This window comes from Otolemur garnettii, unplaced genomic scaffold, assembly GCF_000181295.1.
Source record: "Otolemur garnettii isolate 467f Iridium unplaced genomic scaffold, OtoGar3 scaffold00003, whole genome shotgun sequence".
In the NCBI taxonomy this organism is placed as follows: domain Eukaryota; kingdom Metazoa; phylum Chordata; class Mammalia; order Primates; family Galagidae; genus Otolemur; species Otolemur garnettii.
The window spans coordinates 26,158,633-26,172,616 of NW_003852398.1; the positions used below are offsets into that span (position 1 = coordinate 26,158,633).

General features: G+C 43.9%; 1 protein-coding gene across 2 annotated transcripts in view; it reads left to right on the top strand.

Moving 5' to 3' along the window:
* Nucleotides 1–13,984, top strand: part of PDE6A (phosphodiesterase 6A) — an 81,640-nt gene that overhangs the window by 34,075 nt on the left and 33,581 nt on the right. For both annotated transcript variants that reach the window (XM_003782047.3, XM_003782048.2), the window contains 6 exons: nucleotides 261–308; nucleotides 6,652–6,801; nucleotides 7,500–7,643; nucleotides 9,980–10,045; nucleotides 10,248–10,394; nucleotides 11,427–11,534. In XM_003782047.3, coding sequence (XP_003782095.1) covers nucleotides 261–308; nucleotides 6,652–6,801; nucleotides 7,500–7,643; nucleotides 9,980–10,045; nucleotides 10,248–10,394; nucleotides 11,427–11,534 — 663 coding nt within the window. The remainder of the gene's footprint in view (nucleotides 1–260; nucleotides 309–6,651; nucleotides 6,802–7,499; nucleotides 7,644–9,979; nucleotides 10,046–10,247; nucleotides 10,395–11,426; nucleotides 11,535–13,984) is intronic.

Consider the following 13,984-nt stretch of genomic DNA (forward strand, 5'->3'; position numbering starts at 1 on the left):
GCTGGGGATTCGAACCCGCCACCTTAGGTGTACGTGGCTGGCGCCTTAGCCCGTTGAGCTATAGGCGCCGAGCCAAGAAATATTTTTGAGATGATTTTTCTGTCCAGTAGCCTCAGTTCATAATTCAATACCATCCTGAGTAGGTTTACATGATGAAAAGAATGTGAATGCCTTGGGCCAGGACGTGGTGTTTTTGAAAATAGCATTAGTGCTCCATCAGGCCTAATCATGACTCTATTATTCCCCTTCACGGCTTTCAGATTTGCAACATCATGAATGCGTCCGCGGAGGACTTTTTTGCATTTCAAGTAAGTAATATTTTATTTACTGTCTTAGTCATATGATATTTTTTCCTCCAAAAAGATCATTAGAATACATCAGAATCCACCTACTCTGTTGGGAAGCAGTCTCAACAAAGGAAAACCAGGAGAGGCGGAAAGCCATGTGCCGATGGAAGGAAGTGGGGAGGGAGGTCGTTGGCAAATTCCAAGATCACATTCAGGTGGGCTTTTTTGTTTTTGTTTTTGTTTTTGAGACATAGTCCTGCTCAATCACACTAGCTGGAGTACAGTGGCCTGGTCATAGCTCACTGCAGCCTCAAACTCTGTCCTCAAGCCGCCTCCTGCTTTGGGTTCTCAAAGTGCCAGAATACAAGCATGAGCCACCACACTGAGCAGCACATTCAGTTTTAACACTCACACCATGTGCTTTTTTACCTCCCAAGATACACGATAAACAAAAGTGCTGAAGTTTTATTATCAGATTTTTTTTGTTTGTTCATTTGTTTTTGAGACAGAGTCTCACTATGTCCCCCTAGGTAGAGTGCTGTGGCGTCACAGCTCACAGCAACCTCAAACTCTTGGGCTTAAGTGATTCTCTTGCCTCAGCCTCCCAGATAGCTGGGACTATAGGTGCCTGCCACAACACCGTTTGTTTTTTTGTTGTTGCAGTTATCATTATTGTTTAGCTGGCCCTGGCCGGGTTCGAACCTACCAACCTCGGTACATATAGTTAGTGCTGTAAATACTGTGCTACAGGTGCTGAGCCTTTTATTTGTTTGTTTTTGCAATGGAATCTCACTGTCACCTCTCTGTGGGTAGAGTGCTACGCTGTCATCATAGCTCACTGCAACCTCAAACTCTCGGGCTCAGGTGATCCTCTTGCCTCAGCTTCTAAAGTAGCTGGGACTAAGATGCCTGCCACAATGCCTGGCTAATTTTTCTATTTTTAGTAGAGCTGAGATTTTACTCTCATTCAGTCTGGTCTTGAACTCTTGAGCTCAGGCGAGCCACCTACCTGGGTCTCTCAGAGTGCTAGGATTACAGGCGTGAGCCACTGTATCTGGCCTATTATCAGAATCCCTAGCTTTGCCAGGGAATTTTTCTCTTTGTTTTAGAGACAGGGTCTCACTGTGTTGCCCAGGCCGGAGTTCAGTAGTTATTCACAAGCATGAGCATAGCTCAGTGCACCCTTAATCTCTTGGGCTCAAGCAATCCTCCTGCCTCAACCTCCCCAGTAGCTGGACTACAGGTACGAACCACCACAGCTGGCTCTGACCTCAAGACCTTTGCCTATGTTGTTCCTTCAACAACCATCATGTTCTGCCTAAATCTTCCCTGTCCTTCAAAGACAACTCCACATGCTACCACTTCTATTAAGTTTTATTCTGTTTCCCCTGGCTGAATATCATTTCTCTTTGGAATTTTTATGGAAGATTGTTTAATATTTTATTTGATTTGATTTGCCCGTTATTATTATTATTATTATTTATCTTTGGTGGGAGAGACAGGGTCTCACTCTGTTGCCCTGCGTAGAGGGCTATGGCGTCGTAGCTCACAGCAACCTCAAACTCTCTGGATTGAGCAATCCTCTTGCATCAGCCTCCTGAGTAGCTGGGAGTACTGGTGCTTGCCACAACACCTGGCTAGTTTTTTTGTTCTTAGTAGAGATAGGGTTTCACTCTTGATCAGGCTGGTCTCAAATTCCTGAGCTCAGGTGATCTACCTGCCTCTGCCTCCTAGAATGCTTAGATTACAGGCATGAGCCACTGTGCCTGGCCTATTATTATTATTATTATTACAAATGATTATGGAGCGCATCCTCTGGGCCAAGCTCCGGCACAATACTACACTGGCTACAATGGTAGACCAGGCAGGGATGGTCTTCTTTTCCATGGAGCTCATGAGGGTGTGAGGAAAGAGACACACAGTGGTAGTAAGGAGGGGGGCGGGGGATAGAGGAGGAACTCTCTCAGAGGGCCTGTCTTAATCTGGGAGGAGTCAAGAAACATGTCCTTGAAGAAATCATGTTTGGGCAGTAAAGAGAGGGTGGAAAACACAGGAAAGAGAGGGCTAATTATTCTAGAAGGAACTGCAATAAGCCAACAAATGAGAAATGAGAAACTCAGGAGGAGAGTAGCAAGAGAAGATTCTAGAGAGGTAGAGATTCCAGACTGAGCAGGGCCTGGAGAGGTATACGCATCAGTTTGTCTCTCTTCTATGTAGGTAGATTGTGTTATGGTCCATGATTTCACTTCCAAGTCGACAGCACCCTTCACCCTTGCAAGTTTCAGCTTGCTCAGCTTATCAGTGTTGCTGGGAAGGCTTCATTTTTCCCTATCCATGTGGATTTTATGTTTCTTGATTTTTGTGTATCTCAAAACTTTATTTATGATCTATTTTTTTTGCTCTTTTTTTTTTTTTTTTCCTGAGCCAGAGTTTCACTATATCACCCTCGGTAGAGTGCCATGGTGTCACAACTCACAGTAATCTCCAACTCTTGGGCTTAAGTGATTCTCTTGCCTCAGCCTCCCAAGTAGCTGTGACTACAGGCACCAGCCACAAAGCTCGGCTATGTTGTTGTTGTTGTTGTTGTAGTTGTCATTGTTGTTTGGCAGGCCCAGGCTGGGTTCGAACCCACCAGCCTCGGTGCATGTGGCTGCCACCAAACCGATCTATGGACTGTTTATTTCCCTTCCTTCATCTTTTATTTTCCTAACTTCTGTTTAAAACTAATTTCTCTTAGTAAAACATTGGCTTCCTTTGGTCAAGGTTGGGTCTTTTTTTTTTTTTTTTTTTGACATCTTCAGCTCTATGTGCCCTGTCAGTTTTTCAGGGGTTTTAGAAAAATAGTAAGGGGCAGCAGCCATAGCTCAGTGGGTAGGGCTCCGGCCACATACATCGAGGCTGGTGGGTTCGAGCCTGACCCAGGCCAGCTAAGGCAACAATGACAACTGCAAGAACAACAATAAAAATAGCCGGGCATTGTGGCAGGTGTCTATAGTCCCAGCTACTTGGGAGGCTGAGCCAAGGGAATCGCTAAAGCTCAAGAGTTTGAGGTTGCTGTGAGCTGTGATGACACAGCACTCTACCAAGGGCATCATAGTGAGACTTTGTCTCAAAAAAAAAAAAAAAAAAGAAAAAAAAAGGAAGAAAGAAAAATAAATAAGAAGAAAATAAAAATGAACATTAGGGCTCGGCGCCCGTAGCTCAGTGAGTAGGGCGTTGGCCATATACATGGAGGTAGGAGGGTTTGAGCCCAGCCCGCCCCTGCTGAACAACAATGACAACTGCAACAAAAGAATAGACAGGCATTGTGGTGGGTGCCTGTAGTCCCAGCTACTTGGGAGGCTGAGGCAAGAGAATCACTTACTTAAGCCTAAGAGTTTGAGGTTGCTGTGAGCTGTGATGTTACAGCACTCTACCGAGGGAGACATAGATAATACCCAAAATAATGAATGTTAGGAAGATAAATTATATTTTTCTCTTCAAAGAACATTATGGAAGAGTTTAGAAAGAATATATTTCTAACATTAAAATTGCACTTTATAAAACAAATTGTATTTTATTTGTTATGACTTTGACTACATCAATGTGATGAGTGTTGTTAACCTGATCATAACCACAACAGAACTGGGTCTTTGCCCAGGTCACCCAATTAATCACAATTTAGCTCTGTCAGTAAAATAAATTTAATCTCATTTTTAGATTCTAGTCTTTCTCCTCCAACTCATCCTAGTGATTACTTTAAAGCATAGGTTGAAACAAGTAAGTTCCTTCCTTAAAAATCTTACTGAAACTTCCTAATCTTACTGGAAACTTCCTAATCTTCCTAATCCCATTTCACTTTGATAAAATCTGTCTCCTTAGCATGACCTTTCAGAGAAAAAGGACTCCTTAGCAGCAGTTCTCAACCTGTGGGTTGTGACCCCTTTGTCACAATGAAAATACATCCTGCATATCAGATATTTACATTACGATTCATAACAATAGCAAAATTACAGTTATGAAGTAGTAATGAAAATAATTTTATGGTTGGGGGTCACCACAACATGAGGAACTGTATTAAAGGGTCGTGGCATTAGGAGGCATTAGGAAGGCTGAGAACCACTGCCCTAAAGGTTCAGGTAGAGAGCTGGGGAAGGCAGCCTTGTGCTCTTTAGGGTGTGTTTTGCACACTTCTGGGGACACTCTTGCACCAGGTACTGAGGCAATGTGGTTTCACTTTCTAGGGTCATCTATTTTTATTTTTATTTTTTTGAGACAAAGTCTTACTTTGTCACCCTTGGCAGAGTGCTGTGGTGTCACAACTCACACCAACCCCAAATCTTGGGTTCAAGCGATTCTCTTGCCTCACCCTCCTGAGTAGCAGGGACTGCAGGTGCCAGCCAAAATGCCTGGGTAGTTTTTCTATTTTTGGTAGAGATGGAATCTCACGCTTGCTCAGGCTGGTCTCAAACTCCTAAGCCCACGCAAGCCACCTGCCTCGGCCTTCCAGGATGCTAGGATTACAGGCATAAGTCACCACACCTGGTATTTCTAAGGGTTATTTAAATAATAAGAATTATCATATCACCAACTTGGGAATCTTTAACTTCAGGCTGGTGTGGTGGCTCATGCCTATAATCCTAGCACTCTGAGAGGTTAAGGCAGGTGGATTGCTTGAGCTCATGAGTTTTGAGACCAATCTGAGCAAGAGTGAGACGTAGGCTCTACTAAAAATAGAAGAATTAAAGTGATGTTGTGGCAGGCGCATGTATTTCTGGCTACTGGGGAGGCTGAGGCAATAGGATCTCTTAAGCTCAGGAGTTTGAGGTTGCTGTGAACTATGACGCCACGGCACTCTACCAAGGGTGACAAAGTGAGACTCTGTCTCAAAAAAAAAGGAAAAAGAAAAGAAAAAGAATCTTTAAACTTCAGAACTGGGAGACTCACTTACAGTAACTTTCTTTTCTACTTTGGTTCCCACAGTACTATAAAGATAATTCCCTAGAGAACTTCCCACACTGCAGTGTAATTGCTCTAGTGCATTACAGATTATGAGTAACCTGAGGACAAGATCTGGGCCTTATTTGCCTTGGTTTCCCCAGAATCTAGCTCAGTTTCTTGCACTTTGTAAAAGTTTGATACATGTTTGATGAACCAACCGGGAACAGTGGGTCACACCTGTAATCCTAGTACTCTGGGAGGCCAAAGTAGTTGCCTGAGCTTAGGAGTTCAAGACCAGCCTGAGCAAGAGCAAGACCCCATCTTTACTAAAAACAGATAAACTACACAGGCATTGTGGTGGGCTCCTGTAGTCCCACTATTTTGGAGGGTGTGACAAGAGGATTACTTGAGCCCAAGAGTTTAAGGTTGCTATGAACTATGATGCTGTGGAACTTTACCCAGGATGACAGTGAGACTCTGCCTCAAAAAAACCAAAAAGTTTGATGAACCAGTGGAAAAAGAGTCTAGAAATTAGTCTAGTTATCCTGACTTTTTTTTTTTTTGAGATAGAGTTTTACTTTGTCACCCTTGGTAGAGTGCTGTGGCATGACAGCTCACAGCAACCTCAAACTCTTGTGCTCAAGTGATTCTCTTCCCTCAGCCTCCCAAGTAGCTGGCACTACACGTGCCCACCACAACACTTGACTATTTTTAGAGAAGGGTCTCATTCTTGCTCAGGCTGGTCTCGAACCTGTGAACTCAGGCAATCCACCCACCTCAGCCCCCCAGAGTGCTAGGATTACAGGCATGAACCATCACACCTGACCCTAGCCCCACTTTTATAAATGATGAACGTGAGGCTCAGACACATGGGAAATGACTCACCAAAAGTATCTTATACATGACCAAAAACCTCATTTGTTCAGTGAGGTACGTATGCTTTCCTGCCAATAGGTGAGAAAATTGAGGCCCAAGACATAAAAATAACATGGCAAAAGTAACACAGAAAGTCAAGATAAGAGAGAAACAGCACAAGTTACACTACATATCTAGTTGATTAATTCAAAGTTACAAAAATCACCACCACTGGCCTTTTGAGCCAGTCCCCTGCCATTGCCTCCTGTATCTGACAGGGAAACACTACCTCTCTGGGCTGTTTCTATACATCATTACATCCCCAGCCCACAACACACTGCCTGACACACATTGGCCCTTACATCTTAGTGATGAAAAAGTATTACTACCTGGCTCAAAGAATTTCAGCCAGATGGGCTATTTGCTCATGGCATTGATTGGAGGCTAAAACTATGCAAAATCCAACAAGCTCCATCCTTTTGTTAACCCCCTTAATCAATCAGGCTGCAACAAGGCACAAAATCTATCACAGCTGCCTCTTAAGCCTGGAACCCAAGAAATCTATCACAGCTGCCTCTTCTTTTTGTAGAAAGAGCCATTGGATGAGTCTGGATGGATGATTAAAAATGTCCTTTCCATGCCAATTGTGAACAAGAAGGAAGAAATTGTTGGGGTGGCCACATTTTACAATCGTAAAGATGGGAAGCCCTTCGATGAAATGGATGAGACCCTCATGGAGGTATGGTTGCCAGGAAGTCTTTTGCCGCTGGGATTCAGAGTCAGCTTTCGGGGTGGGGTCCTGGTGTGTTATCATGTGGAGGGATGGGACGCTCACCTTTCTTCACTCTCACTTGTGCACTGCACTGAAATCCACATGCCCCTTTAAAAAATTTGAGTCAATAAACTTTACTTTTTAGAGTAGTTTCGGTTTCATAACGAAATTGAGCGTGAAGTACAGAGAGTTCCTAAATATTCTGTCCCCACATATGCAAAACACATTCCCTTTTTGTGAAGTTCTTGTGCCTGAGAATGATGTTTTTTATGTATATTCATGCTTTACCTAAAATGTGCTCCCATCCATTACTTCATCTTATCCTCACAACCCCTTTCTGAGGTGGGCAGCACTTAGCTTACCGAATCCATTTTAGACCTGAGAAAATGGAAGCCTCAGGGGTCCTCAGTCTTTTTAAACAGGGGGCCAGTTCACTGTCCCTCAGACCGTTGGAGGGCGGGACTGCGGGCCCCAGGATGAGTCGGCTGCTAAGCAGGACAGGCAGCGGCAGCAAAAACACCCTGCCAGCCAGATAAATGTCCTAGGTGGGCTGCATGTGGCCTGTGGGCCATAGTTTGAGGACGCCTGATAGTCTTGCCCTAAGTTACAGAGTTAGGATCAAACCTGGGCATTCTGTCTCTGATTCTTCCTTTCTTTCTTTTTAGTCCTTGACTCAATTTCTAGGCTGGTCTGTCTTAAATCCTGACACATATGAGTCAATGAACAAACTTGAAAATAGGAAGGATATTTTCCAAGACATAGTAAAATACCACGTGAAGTGTGACAATGAAGAAATTCAAGATATCCTGGTATGTGATGTTCTTTACTTTTTTTCTGTTCTAGTAGAGTCTGTGCCTCAGAGATGTAGCCAGATAAAGATGAGACTTGAAACTCCACTGGGGCACAGCCTGGGTGTGGGTTTGTTCTTTTTTTTTTTTTTTTTTTTTTAAGAGAGAGTCTCACTTTATCGTCCTGGGTAGAGTGCACACCATCAAACCCAACTAATTTTTCTATTTTTTGTAGAGATAGGGTCTTGCTCTTGCTCAGCTAGTCTCAAACTTCTGAGTTCAAGTGATACTCCTGCCTTGACCTCCCAGAGTGGTAGGATTACAGGTGTGAGCTTATTTATTTATTTTTTTTAAGAGACAGGGTCTCACTCTGTTACCTTCTATAGAGTGCAATGGCATCACAGCTCACAGCAACCTCCAGCTCTTGGGCTTAGGTGATTCTCTTGCCTCAGCCTCCCAAATAACTGGGACTACAGGCACCTGCCATAACTCCCGGCTATTTTTTTGTTGCAGTTTGGCTGGGGCCAGGTTCGAACCCTTCAACCTCAGTATATGGAGCCTGCACCCTACTCACTGAGCCATAGGTGCCGCCCTACAGGTGTGACTTTAGAAGCTCCATTTTTCACTGTGCTCCAGGATGACCTGGTGCTAGAGACAGGGTCAACCAGCCATACCCTCACTCTGAGAGGAAGCTTTGTCTGAGAGAACAGTGGACAGTGATCAGTTCCTCCTGTGGGATCAGCTCACTTAGAAGAGCCTATCAAATCACAGCAGCGTTTGGTGAGCAAAGAAAAAATTCAGAGGAAGTAGGGCGCCCTTACATAGTTTCATCACTTACATAACTCATAAGCCAAATTCACACTTACGGTCTTGTTTAATGCTTACAAGCATTAGCCCAGTAAGATAGGCAGATTAAGGATTTCTATCTTCACTGTGGAGATGATGAAATTGAGGCCCAGAAGAGAAAAGTAACTTGTTCCCAAATCAGTCAGGTGGGAATAGATCTCACTAAACCTTTATCAGAATGATAAACCAGTTCTCTACATTCTTATGAATGGGCTGCCTAGGAGATGGTGAGCACCCCATCGTGAGAGATATCCAAGTAGAGGCTGGATGATCACCGGACTAGATGATTTCAAGAAAAAGCATCCCTTTCAATGATTCATTATTCCTGGGAGTTTGGTCTCAGAGAAACCAAGATTTTAGAAGCATATTGAGTTAGCCAAATGGCATTAGATATGACATCATGTGGGGTTCCCAAGATCTTGCCTTACAGGCCTCAAAAGTTGAAACAACACAGGCCAATGTTTGCACGGGGCATTTCTTAAGCTAGGAAGATACCACAAAAAATGTGACCGTTTCATCCCAATAACTAGTAAATTCAGAGAGGCAAACATCTAGTTTGAATGAATTGCTTCTCAGTTTGCTTGACTCTGTCCATTATTTCATCCAAATGATAGGTCTGTAGCATCTGTGAAGGCGTAGCCTCAGTGAACCAGTTAACAGATTTTGCTCTGAGTCAAAAAATCAGAAAGAGGTAACTGGGTCTAGGTTCCTCTTCCAGCACATTGAAAATTAGTCCCAGAGAGGGTAGAAAGTTGACTCAAGTCACACAGTAAATGAGAGGAATAACCCTGACCACGGCCAATGCCTCCTTACTCTCAGTCAGTAATAACAACACACTATCAACAACATTTTATTTTAGTGTTTACTATGTGCCAAGCACTGTGCTAAATGCTTTACATCCATTATTTAATTTAGTTGTACGTACATTGTTTAAAAATAACTTTGCAGGGTAGAATTTTAATTTACCAGTTAAGTACTTTTATTGTCTCCATTTTACAGACAAGAAAATTGAGGATTAGAGTCCTTAACTAACACTGCTGGTAAATGGCAAAGCTCAAATTTGGATGCAGGTCTCCTGGACTCCAAAGCCCATGACTTTGACTTTGTTTTTTTTGTAGTTTCTATTGTTGTTTCTTGAGACAGGGTCTTGCTCTATCACCCAGGGTAGAGTGCAGCGGCACAATCATAGCTTGCTGTAGACTCCCAACTCCTGGGCTCAAGGGATCCTCTCTCTCCAGGTTTCCCAGGCTGGTCTTGAATTCCTGGCCTCAAGCAATCCTCCCCCCAACCCCCCTCCTGCCTAGCCCTCCTCCTCAAATACTCAGATTACACTTGAGTCCCCATGCCCAGCCTCAAAGCCCAAGACTTTGAATTTGCATATTAATAAATGTTAAAAAGAGCTGCTTCTTGGACTTTGGAGGAAGTAGGAAAATGAGAATGGAAAAGTAGAGGCAAGTTTAGGCCTTGGATGTAATAACATATTTTTTTTCTGGTATTTTGGGTTCTGGCAGAAAACCAGAGAAGTGTATGGGAAGGAGCCATGGGAATGTGAGGAAGAGGAGCTGGCTGAGATCCTGGTGAGCTGAACTAGAACAAAACTGGCTCTGCTGTGTGACGAGTGCAGGGTGCTCCTGGGCATGTGTGGGCATCTCTTTGCAAGCATGTTCCCCACCCCTCAGCTCTGATGCTCCCAACAGATCCGGGGTAGGAACAGGACTGGGGATGGGGGACCCGGAACCGTTCATGTTCCCTAATCACTTGACTCTGCTCTTGATACAGCAAGCAGAGCTCCCAGATGCAGACAAATTTGAAATTAATAAATTCCACTTCAGCGACTTGCCCTTAACAGAACTGGACCTGGTGAAATGTGGAATACAGATGTATTATGAGCTCAGAGTGGTGGATAAATTTCACATTCCGCAAGAGGTGAGGTCCAAACAAACTTCTTTGGTTTCCTTTCTTCTTTTTCTTTCTTTCTTGTTTTTTTTTTTTTTTAACTGAATCTGTAAAGTGCCTTAAAAAAGAGTGTAGTCTCTGTGTTTAGTCAGGTTGTACAGATGAATCCTTTATCAGGGAAGAGACACACTGTTCCTGGGAAGTGTGACATTCTGTGTGCATTGGTTTCCTGCAGTGGGCTCTCAAGGCTGTGAATAGACGTGCTGCAAAAAAGTGCCTGAGAGTCAAACAAGGTTGGGAAATGTGGCTAAGCCAATGGAAACAGGGCTCTTTTCCTTCAGGATTCCTTACTAAGGCGCCTGTGAATCTAAGGGGTTGGGGGACGGGCAGAGGTGTACCTGAGAGGGGCTATGGTGCAGAGAATTTTCCAGACTTGTTTGATTAAAGCAGTGGTTCTCAAAGTGTTGCTGCAGACCACATTAGCATCACCTAAGAACTTACCAGAAATGCAAATTCTCTCTCTCTCTCACACACACACATACTCCCAGGTGTAATGAATCAGAAATTCTGGGTTTTATTAAATAGCAAGCCCTTCAAATGGTTCTGATGCACACTCAAGTTTGAGAACCACTGAATTAAAGACCTTTTTGTTGGGTGGCGCCTGTGGCTCAAAGGAGTAGGGCGTTGGCTCCATATGCTGGAGGTGGAGGGTTCAAACCCAGCTCCAGCCAAAAAAAAAAAAAGACCTTTTTGTTTTCTTCCCCCTGTAAGTCCCCTATTAGCTTCTCCCAGGTCACTCCCTTTCTGGGGCACAGTTAGGGAATCATTAAGGGAGACCAGTCAGTAGAATGACTCACAGCCCCCTTATTTTCTAACAACAACACCCATTTTCATAGTGTTTAGCAATTTGCAAATTAACTTCACAGCATTATTGCATCATTGCTAGTTCCTACCTTCTGGTCCAATGATGGGGTTGGAGGACCCCAGGCCGCAGAAGGAGGATGGGCCTGGGCACAGGGCTAAACGTGTGCTGCCGCCTCACTGCTGTGTGTGTGTTCACAGGCCCTGGTGCGGTTCATGTACTCCCTGAGCAAGGGCTACCGCAGGATCACCTACCATAACTGGCGGCACGGCTTCAACGTGGGGCAGACCATGTTCTCCTTGCTGGTGGTACAGTGGGGCTGGCGGGGTGAGAGGGATGGAGGGGGCGGGCCTATGCCACATGGGGCAACCCCATATAGACTCCATAAGGCAGCAACAGCTTTGTTCTTTATTTATTGTCCTTTAAGAATTATGTAAAAACGAGGCTGGGCGCCATGGCTTACACCCTAGCACTCTGGGAGGCCAAGGCGGTGGATCACCTGAGCTAAGGAGTTTGAGACCAGCCTGAGCAAGAGCAAGACCCCATTTCTACTAAAAATAGAAAAACTAGCCAGGCATTGTGGTGGGCCCCTGTAGCCAACTACTCAGAGGACTGAGGCAAGAGGATTGCTCAAGCCCAAGAGTTTGAGATTGCTGTGAGCTATGATGCTGCATTGCCATGGCACTTTACCCAAGGTGACAGAGTGAGACTGTCTCAAAAAAAAAAAAAAAAATTATGGCTCAGTGCCTGTGGCTCAGGCACCAGCCACATACACCTGAGCTGGCAGGTTTGAATCCAGCCAGGGCCCACCAAATAACAATGACAGCAGCAACCAAAAAATAGCCGGGCATTGTGGCAGGTGCCTATAGTCCCAGCTACTTGGGAGGCTGAGACAGGAGAATCACTTGAGCCAGGAGTTGGAGGTTGCTGCGAGCTGTGATACCACAGCACTCTACCCAGGGTGATAGCTTGAGGCTCTGTCTCAAAAAAAAAAAAATTATGCCAAAGTAGTACATGCTTGACATAAAAGAATCCCAAGAATGGAAAAGCATGTAAAATTAGAAGTGAAAAAAAGTTGCTTCCTACCCCAACCTCAGTCTGGTTATTTGGAGGTAACCATGACACAACTCTTCCCAGATTTGCCTTCTTGGAGCTGTTGAAAGAAAAACTTTACCCAAATTAAATTTAGTAGACATCATTGAACAAAGAAACAATTCACCAATCAGTAAAGGTTCAGAGAGCTCCACACAGCAATGTAGGGGCAGGCAGTATTTATAGACAGAAAAAGCAAATAACATAGAAATAGCTTGATTGGTGACAACTCGATATTTGGACATGTCTGAACACTTTGCAGCCTGTGATTGACTGAAAGCTCTGCTGTTGTGTTGTGTTCGGCCAAAACTTTTGTTTTGTTTTTTGTTTTCAAACAGAATCTCCCTCTGTTGCCCTGGGTAGAGTGCAATGGCACCATAGCTCACTGCAACCTCAAACTCTTGGGCTCAAGCAATCCTCCTGCCTCAGACACCTGAGTAGCTGGCACTACAGGTTCCTGCCACAATGCCCAGCTAATTTTCCTATTGTCAGTAGAGATAGGGTCTCCCTCTTCCTCAGGCTGGTCTCGAACTCCTGAGCTCAAGCAATCCTCCCCCTTCGGCCTCCCAGTGTGCTAGGAGTATAGGCATGAGCTAATGCACTGAGCCCAAAACTTGATTATTTGTTATTAAGAATATACTCTCAGGTTGTGATTTGTTCACATATTAGGTTAGGTTACAGTTTGATACGTATAGAAACAGATTTAGGTCAAATTTCATTTAATTTAACAATTTCCCTCTTTTGGTCAGCCTTTGAACTTTGAGAGATCAACCAAAACCTTGGGTACAGACACCACTTTTTATCATCATCACAATGGACTTGTTTGGTATCAATACAGAATACACAAATCACAATGTCAGATTAATCGGTTGATTCTTTGTGCTTTCTTCATATTTTTGTTATTTTAAGTATAATAAGACCATTTAAGGTATAAAGCATAGCTGCATATAAGCATCATGGATTCTTGGGGCTATTACTAGGATGTCTACAGGAGGATAATTCCAATAAGCTGAATTATACTCCTTAACAGGAGTCCCAGAAACCAAATTGACCAAAATCAAACAATTCAAAGTTCAAGCAATAAAGACCCGGTATAAAGATAATTCAACAGTTCAACAGTTCAGTTGGTCGTAGTCTTCAGGGAATGATAGTGATTAAGGACATAGTTCACTGTAAAATGGCCTGATATAGGGTAGGCTTAGTGGCTTATGAGTATAATCCTAACTCTCTGAGAGTCCAAAATAGGAGGATGCCTTGAGCTCAGGAGTTCAAGACCAGCCTGAGCAGGAGTCAGACCCCATCTATACAAAAAATAGAAAAGTTAGCTAGGCATTGTGGTGGGTGTCTGTTGTCTCAGCTGCTTGGGAGGCTGAGGCGGGAGGATCACCTGAGCCCAGAAGTTTGAGGTTGCAATGAGTTATGATGACACCACTGCACTCTAGCCAGTGAGACAGAATGAGACTCTATCTTGGGGGAAAAAAAGAGAGAAAGTCTTGGAATAGAAAGCCTTGCCATTCACCATTCAAGATGTATGCAAACCAACTGTTAGCTGCTCCTATAAATATAACATGTGTTCCTTTCCCCCGAGGAATTTCCTTTAATTTCCTTAAATATGGCAGTACAGCTATATCAGCCATCTTTTGAAAAAAAGATACAGGGGCTCGGT